The 16,651-nt window shown below is 55.7% G+C and overlaps 1 protein-coding gene across 1 annotated transcript in view; it reads left to right on the forward strand.

Annotated features, from left to right (window-relative positions):
• Nucleotides 1-16,651, forward strand: part of RGMA (repulsive guidance molecule BMP co-receptor a) — a 49,596-nt gene that overhangs the window by 22,291 nt on the left and 10,654 nt on the right. Inside the window, exon 3 of the mRNA XM_055555983.1 lies at nucleotides 15,528-16,042. Within this exon, the coding sequence (XP_055411958.1) occupies nucleotides 15,528-16,042 (515 nt within the window). The remainder of the gene's footprint in view (nucleotides 1-15,527; nucleotides 16,043-16,651) is intronic.

Genomic DNA, 16,651 nt, shown 5'->3' on the forward strand with positions numbered 1-16,651 from the left:
CGAGCCGGGACCTCTTGTTTTTGTTGGGGGAAGGGAGACCAACTCCACAGAGAAGCATTTGTTCCTTCCCAAACGCTCCAGTTTCTTTACTTTTTTTTTTTTTTTTCCTTTCGGGGGGAGGGGGAAGGCACGAAACTTAAATCCCGGGTCTGTTTTCTTTATAATGTTTCATTAAAGTTTATTCCATTTTTGCCATATGCTACTCACAGCCTGGAAACGCCAAGCTTTATATCCATTTTCCCCTTGCTAAAAAAAAATACAGATAAACCCAGCGTCACGGACCAAATGGTCCCCGACGCAAGGCGGGATTTCCCGGCCACTTCCATTGTGCTGCGGGGTTCCGAGGTGTCTTTTTGCAAAGAGCTTGCCTTCGCTCGGCAGCCGGAACGAATCCGCAGACCCCGCGCACTCCCGAGCTTTGCAAGAAAGGACTTGAGTTAGACCGGGGATTGGGTTGTTTTGTTTTGCTCCTCAGCCAACTGGGTTTCAGGAACTGGCAGAACTGGGCAGTCCGGACCCGGCCTGGCTGTAAGTTGGGGCTCCCGGTGGGAGGACCGTGCCGCAGCGGTAAGGGAGAAAGGATCCGTTTACCTTCCCGCCCCAGCCCTGCTTCGGGGAGGGGGACCCCCCTCCCCGGAACCCACCTGGCCCTGCGCGCCCCAAGGGCGTCCCGGGTGAGCCGCAACCTGCTTGTAGCCCAGGATTCCACTGGGGAGGCCCCGACCAAAGACAGGATGGAGGGTGTCAATGCCTCAAAGAGCCCTTGGACCCACCCGGTGCACCCTCGCCCTGGAATATTACAACCTCCATACCGGGTCAAGCAGCAGGGAGTCCTCCTCCTCTTCCTTTTTTTTTTTTTTTTTTTAAAGGCAGTTTCCACTCCCTCCTGCTTCCCCCCATAGAAGGGTCTGGCTGATTTGGTTCCCTCCCAATAACTAAGAAAATAAAATTTGAAGCGACCCTCCTCTTTCAAAAAGAAAAGAAATCCCTCCTTTTGGAGGAGCAGGAGTTTGCAGTGTGTGTGTGCATCTCTATTTGGTCCAGATAAAGATCCAGCCCATTGGAGGTTTTATCAGATGGGTTGATAAATGGCTTTTGTCCCTTGGCTGCCATGGGGGATGTGATCTCAGCTTGGAGCTGAAATTGAGAAGGGGGGCTTAGAGGCCCTTAAAACAACACCTTCCCGCTCTTAAAGCGGCAGCACTTGTTAGCTTCTTGGGCTGGAGGGAGAGGAAAGGAAAGGCTGGTAGGAGGTACTCAGAGGTAGGAGGGAGCTGCCAGGATGGTGGTGAGGGGTGGAGGGGGTTGCATTTCTCCAACTTAGAAAACTTTAAACATCTCCCCCATAGTCTGAGGAAAGCTGGTGGGTTATATAATTCACAGCCCGAATTCCATCACTTGTTTCCAAGAAGCCCATTTCTTTTTGGCTTCAAGGCTGGTAACTAAAACCTGGCAGATAGAGCAGATAGCTGTTGCACTGTCATGCCAACTGGCTAATGTTTCTTCTAATTTGAGGCCTTGACAGGCGCATTTAGTCAAAATTGCCCACCTTGCTGAAAACTGAGCTTCCAGTATGCCCGCACAGAATACACTGGGGGGCTCTGAGAACGTGTGGGCTCCAGAATCCTGGGTCAAGAAGAGAGGCTCTTAAGAGGTGAAATGGATCATTTCCACCACAAAGGGATGGACTATCGTATTCTTGACCTGTCGGCAGAGGGGCTGCTTGGGGATAAAGTCAGAGAATCTGCAGGTCTGGTGGGGAGTGGGGTGGGCATTTGAGAAAAAAGAAAAGAAAGCGCTGGAGACAGTCAGGGGCCCTGTGTGCCGGCTTCTCCCTCCAAAGACAGGTGGAATCCTCTGGAACAGCCGCATGAAAGCATAGGCTTGTTCAGTGCTAGTCGACTTGAATGGCGTCCAGGAGTAAACCCATAGGAGTGCAAATTAAATTGGACATAGTTATGTGGAGAAAGATGCCTTAACCTCTTGCTAGACAGAGAGGGCTTGTGAGAGTGCTCACATGTTCTCAGCTTGCATGGCGCATCTCATGCATTCCTGATGCAGGGACAGAATTGGGGGCCCTCATCTGAGCAAGGCTGGCGTCCACCTCCAAGGCCTGGTGGAAGGACAAGGGCCCTTCCGTGTCCCTTGGCTCGTCAGGGTGTCTGCGGGCATGATGCTGTACTTTTAGCCAATGGACAGGGTGGCCACGTCTAGTTGGGAGGGGGGCGCGTGGCAGGAGGCCAAGAAAGGCTTCTTAGGAGAGTCTTCCACTAATAACATACACTTCAAAACACAATTAATAGATACTTTTTAAAACTTTGAAACCACCTTGACTTAATAAAACAGATTTCCAAGAGGAACTCATCAAAGTCATATGTTGTAGACATGTTGGCACGCTTCCCGTTGGCTACATATGGATGCTGTTCTCCAGCTCCGGTGGTTCTCAAAGTGTGGTCCTTGGACCGGCAGCACCAGCCTCCCCCAGGAACGTGTTAGGAACTGACTGAAGCTGATGCTCTGGGAGTGGAACATGCAGTCTGTACTGTGACAGACGTTCCAGGGGGCTCTGATGCACCTCAACTGTGAGGATCAGTGTTCTAAAAATTATTGCCCTGTGCCTTCTATGTTTCCTCCTGTCTTTCCCTTTCCTTTTAAACTGCAGTTGTTTAAGAAATTAATCCTCGTGGGGAAACTAAGGCTTGCAAAGACCCAGGCCCTGTGCAGTATCCAAGGACATCCATGCCATTCTAGAGTTGAGAACGTTTATCTGAGAGCTGCCATTCAAAAATGTGCAAGCAAGTCCACCTGCTTATCACATCATTGTCCTCCCAGGAGGACTTTGTGTCCCAGAGGGAGAGACTGAAATGAGTCCCATTGCCAGAGCCAGGTGGCAGTAGCTCCAGCCTGCAGGCTGGTGCGTGACACGCCAAGGGATCTGCAGGGCTGAGCCCTGGCTCCCAGGGAGGGTGGGATGTAAAGTCCTGTGGATGGTTGACCCTTTGGCCCTGAGGATGAGCTGGGGCATAAGGAGAGGATCTCTGGTCGTCAGGTTTAGGAAGGGAAACCGCTGCAAGCTTGGAGGAATTGCTAGCAGTCACCCCAGTGCCAAAGGAGAACTGGGCAGAGACGATCAACAGGCTTAGATAAGGACGTTCCGTGAGATGGGGCAGTTGGGTCCAGGTCTCTGTGGAGGTGAGGGAACTTCATGGGGACCACTTTCTGTGTTGGAGGTCATACGGTTCCTGCTAACATGTCCTTCTTGGGTGCAATGTGCCCGGCCCTTGTTAGAGGATCCAGGTTTTATGTTTGGTTGAGGGGTTGGGACGTCATACTGTTTCAATGCCTGGCTGCATTCAGCCTGCCTGAAATTGAGGGCACTGTTTCTTTAGGGCAACTAACTCATTCCAGTGGAGCCAGGAATTTCTAGTCTTAAAGTTGGGAGTCCCATGTCTTTAGAAGCCTCCTCAGTCCTGGGTACCCCAGGATGGTCGGTCTCCCTGGACTCTCTGTGTCCTGGGACCAGGGCTTGGCCTGTGTCTGTTAATCCTGCCGCCGCAGACAGTTCAGTACTGGATGTAAAGGGCCTCCCCTTCTGTCCGTTTGCCCGGCACTGGGCCTCCTTCCTGCGCCCTGTCCTGCCTGTCTCCACTGGCACCTGCCGCGAGCAGCTGAGCTACCCCAGGACCTGCCTCTGGGGTGATCCCCGCCCCCGCCCCACTATCCAAGTTGCTCAGGAGCTCAGGGCTCTGCATGACCCTCTCCGGAGCTCCCAGAAGGGAGAGCCCGCTGACACCCAGTTCCACACTCCTCTCCAGTCTCATTCCCGTGGCCTCTGGCATGCCCCTGGGCTCCAGGTCCCTGCTGGTCTCCATACCTGCCACCACCCACCCACCTTATGGGTGGGCAGCCCCTAGGCCTTGCTTATGCCATGCCTGGTTTGGAAAGGGAACACCCACTGGCAAAGCCCAAGGTCAGTGCCACCTGGCGGGGCCCAGCGCCGTCCCTCCGATGACCTGAGGACCGGCCACCTTGACTACTAACACCTGTCTTCCTCGTGTCCTGGTTGCTTCCCGAGTCTTGGGTTTTTAATCTTCTTCTAAATCACTGGATCTGTTTATAAGGGCAGGAACCCCATTTCCTGTTCCTGCGTGCACTTTTCTCTGAGATGCACCCCAAACACGCCTGGCACAATCCCGGAAATTACAGGACCCTTGCATTTCTTTGTGTTTCTCTGTTTTTTTGCTCCATGGACCGAGATCGCAAGTTCGGGGAGGGGGGTTGTCCAGATATCTCAATCATTCTTTCCAAAAGATGTTTTTCTGTTTATAAAGACAGTACTCATTTTTAAACCTAAAGATAGAAAAGGATAAATAAGAAAATGGAAATAACCAAAATTCCAACGTCCCACAGGCTGCCATCACTAGTTAACATTCATGAATAGCCTTTAAGACATGGTACTGTTATATTCTAAACAATATGATCATTTGAAGCAAAACAACAATTTTTTAAAATTTATTATTTTGTATTGGAGTAGAGCCTATTAACAATGTTGTGATGGTTTCAAGTGAACGGCGAAGGGACTCAGCCGTACATATACATGTGTCCATTCTCCCCCAAAACCCGCTCCCATCCAGGCTACCACATAGCATTGAGCAGAGGTCCATGTGCTGTACGACAGGTCCTTGTGAAAAACAACATTGAAAATATTTATTTATCTATTTATTTATTTGGCTGCATCAGCCTTAGTTGTGGCCCTTGAGCTCAGCAGTTGTGGCACACAGGCTTAGTTGCCCCAAGGCATGCGGGACCTTAGTTCCCTGACCAGGGATTGAACCTGCGTCCTCTGCATGGCAAGGCAGAGCCTTAACCACTGGACCACTGGGGAAATCCCCCCAAACAACAGTTTTTAAAGCTCTCCCATTTATCCAGTGGCCAGAACATCCGAGGTATTCTGCTAAATGTTTGAAATGTGTCACCTCATGAGATGGTCACCCCTCCCCCCGAGCATCATCATTCGCACTGTGTCGATGAAGAGACAGAGGGTCAGAGAGGTTCCCAACATCACACAGCTGAGTCAGCGGCAGAGCCAACAGGAGAACTCAGACCTCTGTGCTTTTCCACACGCCAGATTTTGGATAAACACACTCATTGAACGTGCTCTGTAGCATTTCAGACTCTGAGCTGTGTAGCATACAAGGCTTTATGATGAGAGGGAAAAAATAAGAAACTTTGGAGATATGATTGGATAGCAGAATGAAGAGTGACCACACTTTCCCACGGCTGCCACATTGTTGCCTCTTCCCAGAGACCCTCTCTGCTCCCTGTCCATCCCCGACTTAGCATTTCAAAGCAGATGCCACTTTGGCAGAGCTCTCATGGTGCAAATTTTCCCAAGTCAGATTTATGTCTTTGGGGTTTTTGCTTATTTATTCATTTCATGCACCATTTCGCCCGGGCAGTTGGAATACCGAAACTCCTATTAAAGTGATCCCTCTGCGCCCAGGTCCCTGCAGAAAGGAGCCATTATTGCTCCCCATGCTAAGGAATGTTCCAGGAACACAGGCTCACACACGTGTGTGCACCAGCCGGGCCGGTGTCCTCCCAGTGCTCAAGGAAGGTGGAAGAAGGGCCTGCCTGCGGAGGGAGGTGGGGGAGCAAAGCCACTTCACGTGGATTTTGACCCAGGACAGCTGAGCAGAGGAGCACAGGGCTCCTGGAGGCAGGACCAGAATGGAAAATTGTCATCTCTGAAGCCAGCCTTACCTAGACTTGCTCAAGAGACGCAGGTTCGATCCCTGGATCGGGAAGATCCCCTGGAGGAGGGCATGGCAACCCACTCCAATATTCTTGCCTGGAGAATCCCATGGACAGGGGAACCTGGCGGGCTACGGTCCATGGGTTCACAAAGAGTCCGACGCGACTAAGCATAGCAGCAGCTATCTAGACTTAGGAAAAGGGAGTGTGCCTCAAAGCAGGAAGCCCAAACTGCTCACCCACAAGCTTCATTTATACCTGAAAAGTGACGCTTTGGCCCCCAAACCATCCTCCCTGTGGAACCCAGGCTTGCTCAGCTCTCTGCCCTCCTGGCAGGGTGGTCTTGGCATGGGATCCCGCACCCGGCTCCTGCCTGCTGTGGGCCCTTCTGACCCAGAGAAGCCCTGCTGACAGGCCTGCCATGGCCCTCTTGGCTGCAGATCCGGCTGCGTGTGGCTCCAGGGGGAGCTGGGGGGGGTGGGGAGGGTGTCCAGTTGGGAAAGCTGAGGTGTGCCCTTTTCCTTGGCACTCGGCGTGGTTTCCTGCAGCGACTTGGCATGTGTGGAAGCTGGGACAGAGAAGCCTGGCTGGGTGTGACGAGGGGGCAGTGCTGCCTGCCCAGCTCAGCGAGTGGCATTCAGCCACCTCTGCCCACACTTAGCAGTGAGTTAGTTAACCCCCAGCTCCCCTATGGCTCAGCCAGTAAAGAGTTCACCCGCAATGCAGGAGACACAGGAGCTGGGAAGACCACGCCCCCACCTCCCCACCCCCCGCCGAAGGAAGAAGTGGCAACCACTCCAGTATTCTTGCCGGAAAAATCCCAGGGGCAGAGGAGCCTGGCGGGCTGCAGTCCCCGAGGTTGCAGAGTCAGACACGACTGAAGGGACTTAGCACAAGAGCACACATCCCCTCCTGCCTTTCATCAGCCAGTACAGATGCTCTGAGAGGCTTTCCCCTGCCTTCATCTTTCTCAGGTCAGCTGGTCCCCAGAGGGAGTCCCCAGTGCTCTCAGGGGGGCCAAGAGGCACGCTGGAGTCACGGGCAAGGGCAGTTCCTTGGACCGTTCTCAGGCTGAGCTGGGAGGAATACCTTTGAGGAAAGGGGATCATTCTGGCTGCTTGTGGGTTAAGTAAGGCAGGGTCCTCTGCACCTGGTGAAAAAGCCAGTCCCTTACCTGGGTGTGTGCCTCTTTGGTGTCTGACGCCAGACACCTGCGTGTTTACGCCAGGACAATGGAGCAACAAGCCTGGCAGCCCCAGGCACCTCTCAAGCTAGGAGACTGCGTAACACTGCCCAGCCAGAGCTTGCCAAATTCTGGCACTGTATCCGTCCCCTGTCCCCTCCCAGCCTCGGTGCTGGAGAACAGGAGAGGGTGGGGAGTGGCCCGCTGCGCCTGCCTGGTGCCAGTGCGGTGCTCCTGGTGCTCCCAGAGAATGGGAGCAGGTCTCCCACCTCCTTGGGGATCCGCATCCCAACTCGTTGCTAAGAGACGAGCCTCAGCATCACTGCTGCCCCGGGGCAAGGGCGGGGAGGGGGTGTCACACCCCTTCCACTTTCTCCTTAAAGCTGTTCTCCCTCTGCTCGGCCTGCTCCTACCCTAATTAAAGCCACCCTCTCTTACTTTACGCCACTCCCTAAAATAGCCTTCTCATCATGCCACGTGCGTACTGAAAATTACTCTGTGGGCTTCCCGCTTTCAGCGGGATCCGACCTGAAATCCTTGGGCTGGCGTATCAGGGTGCAGTCAGGGAAACAGAAACCACACAGGGTGTTGCCACAGGGGGGAGCTGTTACAATGGATTGTGTCTAGATGGGCAGGGGAGGACGGGCAAGGCCACGAGGGACCACGGAGGCAGACACAGCGTTGCAGGAGGGGACATCCACTCCTGCGACTGAGCAGACTGAAGAGGACCTTGGGGGCCCGGGGCTGTGAGGAGGGCTGCTGCTGCACGGCTGAGCTGGGTACTGGAACAGCAGCAGCTGGAGGGGAAGAAGGGGCAAGGCTGGATTGTGATGACCGGGTCAACCTGGCTGGGCCTCGTGTAGCGCCGCCTTGTGGTGGAATCGGGCAACTGGGAGCTGGGTGAATGGGGACACAGGGTTTGCACCGGAGCAGAGCAAAGCAGTTTGAAGCTGAACCACATTCGCTTCATCCCCGGCTTTCACTCAGGGCTTCCGTGTCTGGCTCCAAACTCCCAGCGCACTCTCACCATCTGGCATTTCGCGTTCCGGCCCGTGCCAGCTGCTTCGGAGCCCCTTGGACTTATGTACCTCTGCCCCACATCACCTGGCGAATCCCACTGCCCTTCCAGACCCCGTGGAACGGCTGCTTCCCTTTACTATCTGTGCTCCCATCCTTCAATCTCTGTACATGTGAACCTTCTCCCCAGCACCCTGGTGGTTTTTGTAGCCGACTTCACCTGAGCTTGTTCCAGGAATGGCAGGAAGCACCTTGCCTGCACGCAGTGGACTGAGTCCAGAACCTTCAGCTAGTATACGAACCCAGGCAGTTACCCTGCAGACCACAGAGCTGGGCAGACCCAACGTGATGGGCGGGCTTGCCTTCTAAGACGCCTTACTCCTTTAAGAAGAGGCAGGTTTTTTCTCTTTCCTGGCTCACCCCACCCCTCCTACACCGCCAGTGAAACCTGATCTAATCCCTTTGCACGAGGGTAATTTATTGGTCTGTTGGGCTTTTCTCGGTGGCAAATTGCATTGTCTTTATTCCCGGGTTCAGGCGCAGGAGCGGCTCCACATTCCTAAGACTCCTTTCTCAGGGCCGGGCTTTCGCACCCCTCGGCACTCGGCGAAGTGAGTTTTATTGGGCTTTTTTGTTATGCAAACAAGGCGGTAATAATCAGGCTATTATTCTGAAAGATTGGGCTTGATTAACAGTTCAAAGGAGGTCTCCGAAAGCAGCTAATGCCATGGCGGTGCATAAATATCTCCATCCTGCCTGGGTCTGTACAGCTGCTGCTCCTGGATCCCGGCACCCCGCCCCCTGCCCCCCGCCTTTCTGTTCCAAGAGGCTCTGGGTTGCTATTTAAAGGAAAAGAATTAAGTCAGGCAAGCCGTGTGGCTGTGATTTCTCTCGCTGCTGTGTCTCAGACCTCGAGGAAGGTAGTCTGGAGCCCGTGTGTGCATGCTCAGTTGCTTCAGTCGAGTTCGACTTTGCAACCCCATGGACTGTAGCCCTCCAGGCTCCTCTGTCCATGGGATTCTCCACGCAGGAATACTGGAGTGGGTTGCGATGCCCTCCTCCAGGGGATCTTCCCAACCCAGGGATCAAACCCACATCTCCTGCATTGCAGGCAGATTTTTTTTTTTAACCACCAGGCTGGATCCCACCTCCCCACAAAGTGAAAGATTACAGAGGCGGGGTGCCAGGGGAGGGGGTACAGGTGCTTTGAGTGACAAGTGCGGGAGTCAGAGGATTCTCGGGGGATCTGTGGGCACGAGGTGGCACCCCAACTCAGCCGTAGATGGTTGACACAGTTCTGTGAGGCCCAAAGAAGGCGGCCCAGGAAAGCCGAGGGGCCATCTCCAGTAACTGCAGGGTTACTGTTGAGCCTTTTCCCTGTGGCTCTAGAGAAGAACCAGAGCCCCCACCCATCTCCCTCGAGCTGGCAGACCTGGGGTCCACAGCTGGAGCTGTCAAGAGCAGGAGGGGCCAGCCCAGCCCAGCAGAGCTCTGGCGGCCCTGGGGGCCGCCCGGGCAGGGGGCTTTCCTGCCGCGGGGGCTGGGTGGAGGTGCAAATTGTTGACCTGTGGCCACTCTCAGGCCCCGGGTTTTAAAATTCCATGCTACACATTGGGAAGCTGACCTGGAGTTTGCCCACCAAGCAATCCGTAGTTACAGTGATCTCAACGAAGCCAGTTGCATGGAGAAACAGAAGCCCTGGGCCTCACTGCACAAATCAGGACTGAATGGATCCCTGGGGTCCCCAAGTCCTGCTGTGGCAAGGGGACCCTCCTCCAGGGCTGAGCATGGGCTCTTGTCTAACACTTATAAATGAATTGTCCAAGGAGACACACGTGCTGATAAAGCAAGAGACTTTATTGGGAAAGGTGGAGAGCAGGAGGGTGAGGGAACCCAGAACTGCTCTGCCACATGGCTGGTAGCCCCAGGTTTTCCGGGTATGGGCTTAGTTTCTTGGTTGTCTCTGGCCCCTCATTCTGACTCGGAGTGCTTCCTTGTGGTACATGCATTGAGAAGGATGGATTCCAACAAGGATTCTGGGAGGCTGGTAGGACATACCGACTGGTGTCTCCTGTCTCTTTTTGACCTTTCCTGCGTTCTTCCAGTTGGTGGTAGCTTCTTAGTTCCTTGTTCCTTACCAGGACCTCCTGTTGTTAAGATAACTCATGCAGGTGGCTACTGTCTTCCCTGGCCAGGGCAGGCAGTTTCATTCAGTCAGTTGGTTCCCATAACAGCCCCAGCCTGCACCCCACTTTTTGAGCCAAGTGTCCAGCATCATAGGGCACCGGAGGGAATTTCAGGGGTTTCCTAGTGGTGACCTGGGCCGGCCAGTGTCTTTGCAGCCTCTGGATTCTCCTGTTTATTTCTTAGTAGCTAATCCCCGAAGTCCTAAGTCCCAAGAGGCTTGAGTCAAAAACAAAACAGGTGTCCTAGGCTTCCGAGAAGTCTGTGCATGGTCTTAGCCTTTTCCTGGGTGCCTGAGATGGAGCTCCAGGTACCCAAGGTCAGCACAGGCTCCCTGAGAGCCGCCCCCGCCCTAGGACAGACACGGCGCATCTGAGATGGAAACAGGAGCTCAGGAGAACTTTGAGGCCCTGGCTCTGCACTCCTGGCCGCGTAACAAGGTCTGCAGGAGCCAGGCCTGAGCAGAGAAGGCTTCGCTCAGAAAAGCTCACCTCCTCCTCCCACTCACAGTAAGGTGTTTCAAACTCTCAGACTTGCCTTCCTTCCTTCCTTGAACACTCACATCAGAAAAGGCTAAGGTTTACTGCCTGGAATTCAGGTGGTTTTGGCTTTTTTTAAAAGATACAGCACATAAAAATCAGCCGCTTTGGGCTCTCTCTGGCAGGTGACGCCCCAGTGCAGAGCTTTTCCTTTTGATGCTGGGCCAGATTACATCAAGTCTCTAACCTGGGAGGTGGCGGTGGGGGGAGCTTCCGCCTGTGATTTACAGAAGTGGACACAGGGCGACAAGATGGCCCCACAGGGGTCAGTGCCCCCTCGGCTCCCCACCCGTGGTGACTGTCCAGCTCTGGCATCCCTAACGCCCTTCTCTGGGACCCCCCGTCCCCAGCCCCAGGAAATGACAGCTGCCGGGCTGGGACCTCCTGGAGAGAGGGCAGAGGGGAATGGGGTCCCCCACCTCTGGCCCCCACTCTCATCATGCAGTGGCCTCTTGCAAGACTCTCCCCCACCCTGATCGGTAGTATGTCCATTACCATGAGAGCGCCTGGGCTTCCTCTTAGATACCCAGGAAGATGTGCAAGGCCCGAGGAGACCCAGGACATCGGGGATGTGTGGCCACAGGCATCACGGTCCTGGCTTGATCCAGGTGGGGCTGGGCCTTTGGGTGTGAGTGGACCCAGGAATAGCTGCCCAGACTCTGATCTGAGTCAGGATGGAAGAGCAGGTTCCAGGGCCAGCCAGGGCCCTGACCTGAGCAGGAGGCAGTGGAGTGGAGGCTGCGGGCGATCCCTGGGTTCCCGGGGAGGAAGCGGGGGAGGTGCTTGCTTCCTTCCAGCCCTGCCGCGTGACCTTTAGCCTCTGACCCAACGGGGATTGTATGTGTCCCCCTCCAAGACTGTTGGCAGGGACTCTGATCTGGGGAGTGCCCGCTGGTCCCAGGCACCGCCCATCCACCTCGTCAGTCTCCAGCAGGCTCTGAAGCCGGTGCTGCCCCCACTTCACAGATGCTGAAACTGAGGCCAAGCCACTCCCCACAAGTGCTAGGAGGGGACAGAGCGGGACCTCAGGCCAGACCCCCACCCAGCACCACGCACGAGCAGCGTCTCCTTCAGACTTCTCCACTTTCGGCCCAGTCCCGGGTGACAGCAAACGTTCTCCAGAAGGTTGAGAGCTTCGAGCTCAGCCCCACCACCACCACCCTGCCCAGATGGAGGCGGAGAGCAGGGCCCTGGCCCCTGGGCGCAGGGAAGGCGGGAGAGCACCCTCTGCCGCCACCTGGGGGGCGGGCAGGCCTGCCATCTCCCCCACCCCCATTGCTCCCCGTGGCTGGGGGGGCAGGGGCTGTAAGAGAAGGTGCCTGGATGAGCAGGGATGAGCAGATGAGAGCTGCCCTCCATGGCCACTCCACGTTGGCAACTGGACTCCCTGCTGGGCTTGCTCCTCGCTGCCCCCCAGCCCAGACCAAGTTCCCAGCGCACACCCCAGACCTGTGCGTGTGGCGGTGGAAGGGGTGGGGAGTAACGGCCCCTCTGAGGCTGTGACTGTTGACAAGAAAAGAACCCACTCTAGCCCCAGAGGGCCTGGCGGAAATGCAGATTTCAGGCCCAGCGGGCCGGTGGGGTCAGCGCCCCCTGGTGGGCACAGGGACATCTGAGGAGCACCCTCTGAGCAGATCCCCGCGCATCTGAGGGACTCCCTTTGTGGGGGCACCTTAAGGGGGACTTCAGTCATGGGTTCCAGACACACCAGAGAGCTCTGAGACACGGCTCTGAGCCTGGTTTTCAAGGCTGTGGAGATAGCAGGACAGCTCCCCACTACTGCATGTTTGCGGGGGATGGAGCCACAGATGATGGGGGTGAGGCGTGCCCCCCAACATGTCCCACACCATCTGAGTGCAGGCGGGCCCTGCCCTAGGCACCTTCCTGACCCCAGCTTTCAAGTCCCTGCCCGCCGCTGGCTGCACCCTGAGAAACAGACGCTGGGAACCAGAGTGTGGATGCAGTGCCACAGAGTATGTGGGCCTCCTGGTGGGTGGGGGCCTCTCAGCACCGCAGGCTCAGTCACCCTGAAGCCCACCGCGGGGGAGTGTGCCCGAGAACCACCCAGCGGCCGCTGGGGGGCATCAGGAAGGCAGCAAGGTTGTCTGAAGCCTTGGCGCTGCTGAGGGCCCAAGCCCTCAGGACGCTTAGGCCCTTCAGGTCTGTGACTGTGCGCTCTCAGTCGGGTCCAACTCTGTGTGACCCCGTGGACTGTAGCCCCCCAGGCTCCTCTGTCCATGGGATTCTCCAGGCAAGAGCACTGGAGTGGGTTCCCATGCCCTCCTCTGGGGGATCTTCCCAAACCAGGGATCGAAGCCACGTCTCTTGTGTCTGCTGCATTGGGAGGAAGCTTCTTTACCTAAAGGGCTGAATTAAATTCCTGCTTCTTCCTCACAGTGGAACCTCAGGCAAGAAAGCCAGCCCCCCTGAGCCTGGCTCTGCTCCTCTAGGAGACGGGCTGCTGTAGCGCCTGCCCACAGGGCTGCCCGGGGCCCTGAAGGACGTGGGACCTGCGGGGCTTCGCATTGCAGTGGTTCCTCTTGTTGCAGAGCACAGGCCTGGAGCACGCAGGCTCAGTAGATGGGACGCACACTCTTAGTTGCATGTGGAATCTTCCTGGACCAGGGATCAAACCCGTGTCCCTGCGCTGGCAGGGGGATTCTTATCCACTGCACCACCAGGGACATCCCTTCTAGATGCGTTTTAAAGGAGCCCTGGGCCAGGAACATGTCTTTCAGGGAGGGCAGCCACACAGGGGTCTCCCTGGCCGGCAGCTGTTCACGGCCCTTACCACCTATCGTTTACCAGGTCTGCTGCTTTTGGTCGGCACGCTTCTTCAACTTAAGATGGGAAATGTGTAGCTCTTCTGTCAAATCTATTTTATTTTTCCCAATACATATTTAAGTAAATATATAACTTCTCAAGTTAAAAGAAGACTGCTCACCCAGATACCACCTGAAATGGCCTTGTTTACCAGCAGTGTGATAAACACAGGTCACGTTAGAGGAAAAGCCTGGATTTTAGGACGAGCATCTTGTTTCCCAGCTGTGTGACTTAGGCAGGCCACATCTGCTCCAGGAGCATGGTGTCTGCTCCTGCAGAGGTGAGTGAGCGCCTCAAGATAGGTTGTCCAGGTATGGGGCCGGGCGGCAGCCTGCACAGTGCTTTTGGAATCCTGCCCCCGTGGACTTCTGTCCCTGCTTTTAATCCCCACTTGATTGTAGAGGTAAAAAGCCAGTCGTTCAGTGGCTCAGTCGTGTCCAACTCTTTGCGACCCCATAGACTGCAGCATGCCAGGCTTCCCTGACCTTCACTATCTCCTGGAGTTTGTTCAGACTCATGTCCGTCAAGTCAGTGATGCCATCCAACCATCTCATCCTCTGTCGCCCCCTTCTCTTCCTGAGCTCAATCTTTCCTAGGATCAGGGTCTTTTCCAATGAGTCGGGTCTTCGCATCAGGTAGCCAGTATAAGAAAGTAAATAGACTTTTCCAAGGTTAAGAGCCAGATTAGCGGCCCAGGCGGGGGTGGCTGGAGCCAGAGCCCCTCTTCTCCTCTGCTGACGGGGCTGCGACACCAAACGCTGGGCCTCCTAGCTGGTCTGCTGGCCCCATTTGCCCCTGGACGTCAATGTAGAGGCTTCCCTCCTGCTGCCACGTGTAGTCTCCACGAGCTCTACAGAAGAACCCAGGAGGCTGGGTGGGAAAGGGCAGTGTCCGTGTGTGGGGGGGTGCAAGATTCAGGTGTGTTAAAGTCACAGTTCTCAGGCATGAGGTGGAGAGGTGGTAAAGACTCCGCCTGCCAATGTCAGAGCTGCAGGTTCAATCCCTGTGTGGGGAAGATCCCCTGGAGGAGGAAACGACAACCCACTCCAGTCTTCTTGCTGGAAAATTCCATGGACAAGGGGCCTGGTGGGCTACCGTCCATGGCAGTGCAAAGAGTCAGGTACAGCTTAGTGACAACAATAAAATTGTCACTAAGGTCTCAAAGCTTATGAGTGACCTTGGGGGAAAAAAGCATGAACTGGAGCACGTCCAAGGTTATCACTCTTAGTTGTTTCCCAGCTTGCTGTCCAGAGCAGGATAATGGTGTGCAGAGCTACAGAACTGAGGGGGAAGCTGCCCTTAGTCTGTGGAGGAAGCCAGGGAACCAGGGCTAGTAGAATAATCGCAGTGGCCAACATTCACTGAGCCTCTGCTCTGTGCACCATGCAGGGTAAGTCCTTTAACACTTTAAGCAACCTCATAGGGTAGATACTGTTATTACCCCACATTCTAGATAGATATAATGAGGCAGGCAGCCTTCCCAAGTGGCTCAGTAGGGAAGATCTCCTGGAGAAGAGAATGGCTACCCACTCCAGTATTCTTGCCGAGGAAATCCCATGGACAGAAGAGCCTGGTGGACTGTATAGCCCTTGGGGTCGCAAAAAGTCAGACAGGACTGAGCACCCACTGAGGCACAGAGAAGCTAAGTGATTCGTGCAAGTTTACACAGCGGCAGAGATCAGAACACATACTGAATAGTGGGGCTTCATTCCCTGCCAGGTTGCTGTTGGTGTGAATGTGTCAAAGGCACAAGGGTGGGCGGAAAGCTTGGGGGGCTGGGCTGGAATAGGGAAAATAGGGGCATGCTCCCTCAACCCTTTAAGCCTGCAGAGGGCTGGCCACCCAGGGTCGTTAAGGAAGGTAGGCAGGGCCGATCTTGCACTGGACCACCTACCACCTGCGGGACCTGGGAAGAGGCCACCTTCCTCCCTTGCACGTGCCCACCGCCCTGGCCTGTTGCGGGGGTTCCAGAGGCCTGGGCTCACAATTTCCAACCTGAAGACAACCCCCTCTTCCCGTCCCTGCAGCCTCCTCCTCGTGCAAGATCCTCAAGTGCAACTCTGAGTTCTGGAGCGCCACGGCGGGCAGCCACGCGCCGGCCGCGGACGACGCCCCCGAGTTCTGCGCGGCACTGCGCACCTACGCCCTGTGCACGCGGCGGACTGCGCGTACCTGCCGGGGGGACCTGGCTTACCACTCGGCGGTCCATGGCATCGAGGACCTCATGAGCCAACACAACTGCTCCAAGGATGGCCCCACGTCGCAGCCGCACCTGCGCACGCTGCCGCCGCCCGGGGACAGCCAGGAGCGCTCGGACAGCCCGGAGATCTGCCACTACGAGAAGAGCTTCCACAACCGCGCGGCTGCCCCCAACTACACGCACTGCGGCCTCTTCGGGGACCCGCACCTCCGGACTTTCACAGACCGTTTCCAGACCTGCAAGGTGCAGGGCGCCTGGCCGCTCATCGACAATAATTACCTGAACGTGCAGGTCACCAACACACCGGTGCTGCCCGGCTCGGCGGCCACTGCCACCAGCAAGGTATGGGGGAAGCTGAGGGGCCGGGGCGTGGCGGAGGGGCGGGTGGGGGGCCGAGGCGGGGGCAGGGTGTCACAGCACCAGATCCTAGGGTCAGGAGGGCCCAGATTTTCCCCCACCAGACCCAGACGCCTCCTGCACCCAACATTTTCTTATTGTCAGTCAATGAGCTGAATATTTAGGCAGGAATTTTTTGGTAGCTCAGCTGGTAAAGAATCTGCCTACAATGCAGGAGACCCGAGTTTGATTCCTGGGTGATCCCCTGGAGAAGGGATAAGCTACCCACTCCAGTATTCTTGGCCTTCCCTGGTGGCTCAGACAGTAAAGAATCTGCCTCGAATGTGGGAAACCTGCCCTTCAATCCCTGGGTTGGGAAGATCCCCTGGAGGAGGGCATGGCAACCCACTCCAGTATTCTTGCTTGGAAAATCACATGGACAGAGGAGCCTGGCGAGCTACGGTCCATGGGGTCACAGAGTCAGACACAACTGAGCAACTAAGCACAGCACAACACAGCAAACCACCCTGGAGGGCTTTCCTGGTGGCCCAGTGGTCAAGAATCCACCAGCCAATGCAGGAGACATGGGATCGATCCCTGGGTTGGGCAGATACC

This window comes from Bubalus kerabau, chromosome 19 (genome assembly GCF_029407905.1).
Source record: "Bubalus kerabau isolate K-KA32 ecotype Philippines breed swamp buffalo chromosome 19, PCC_UOA_SB_1v2, whole genome shotgun sequence".
In the NCBI taxonomy this organism is placed as follows: domain Eukaryota; kingdom Metazoa; phylum Chordata; class Mammalia; order Artiodactyla; family Bovidae; genus Bubalus; species Bubalus kerabau.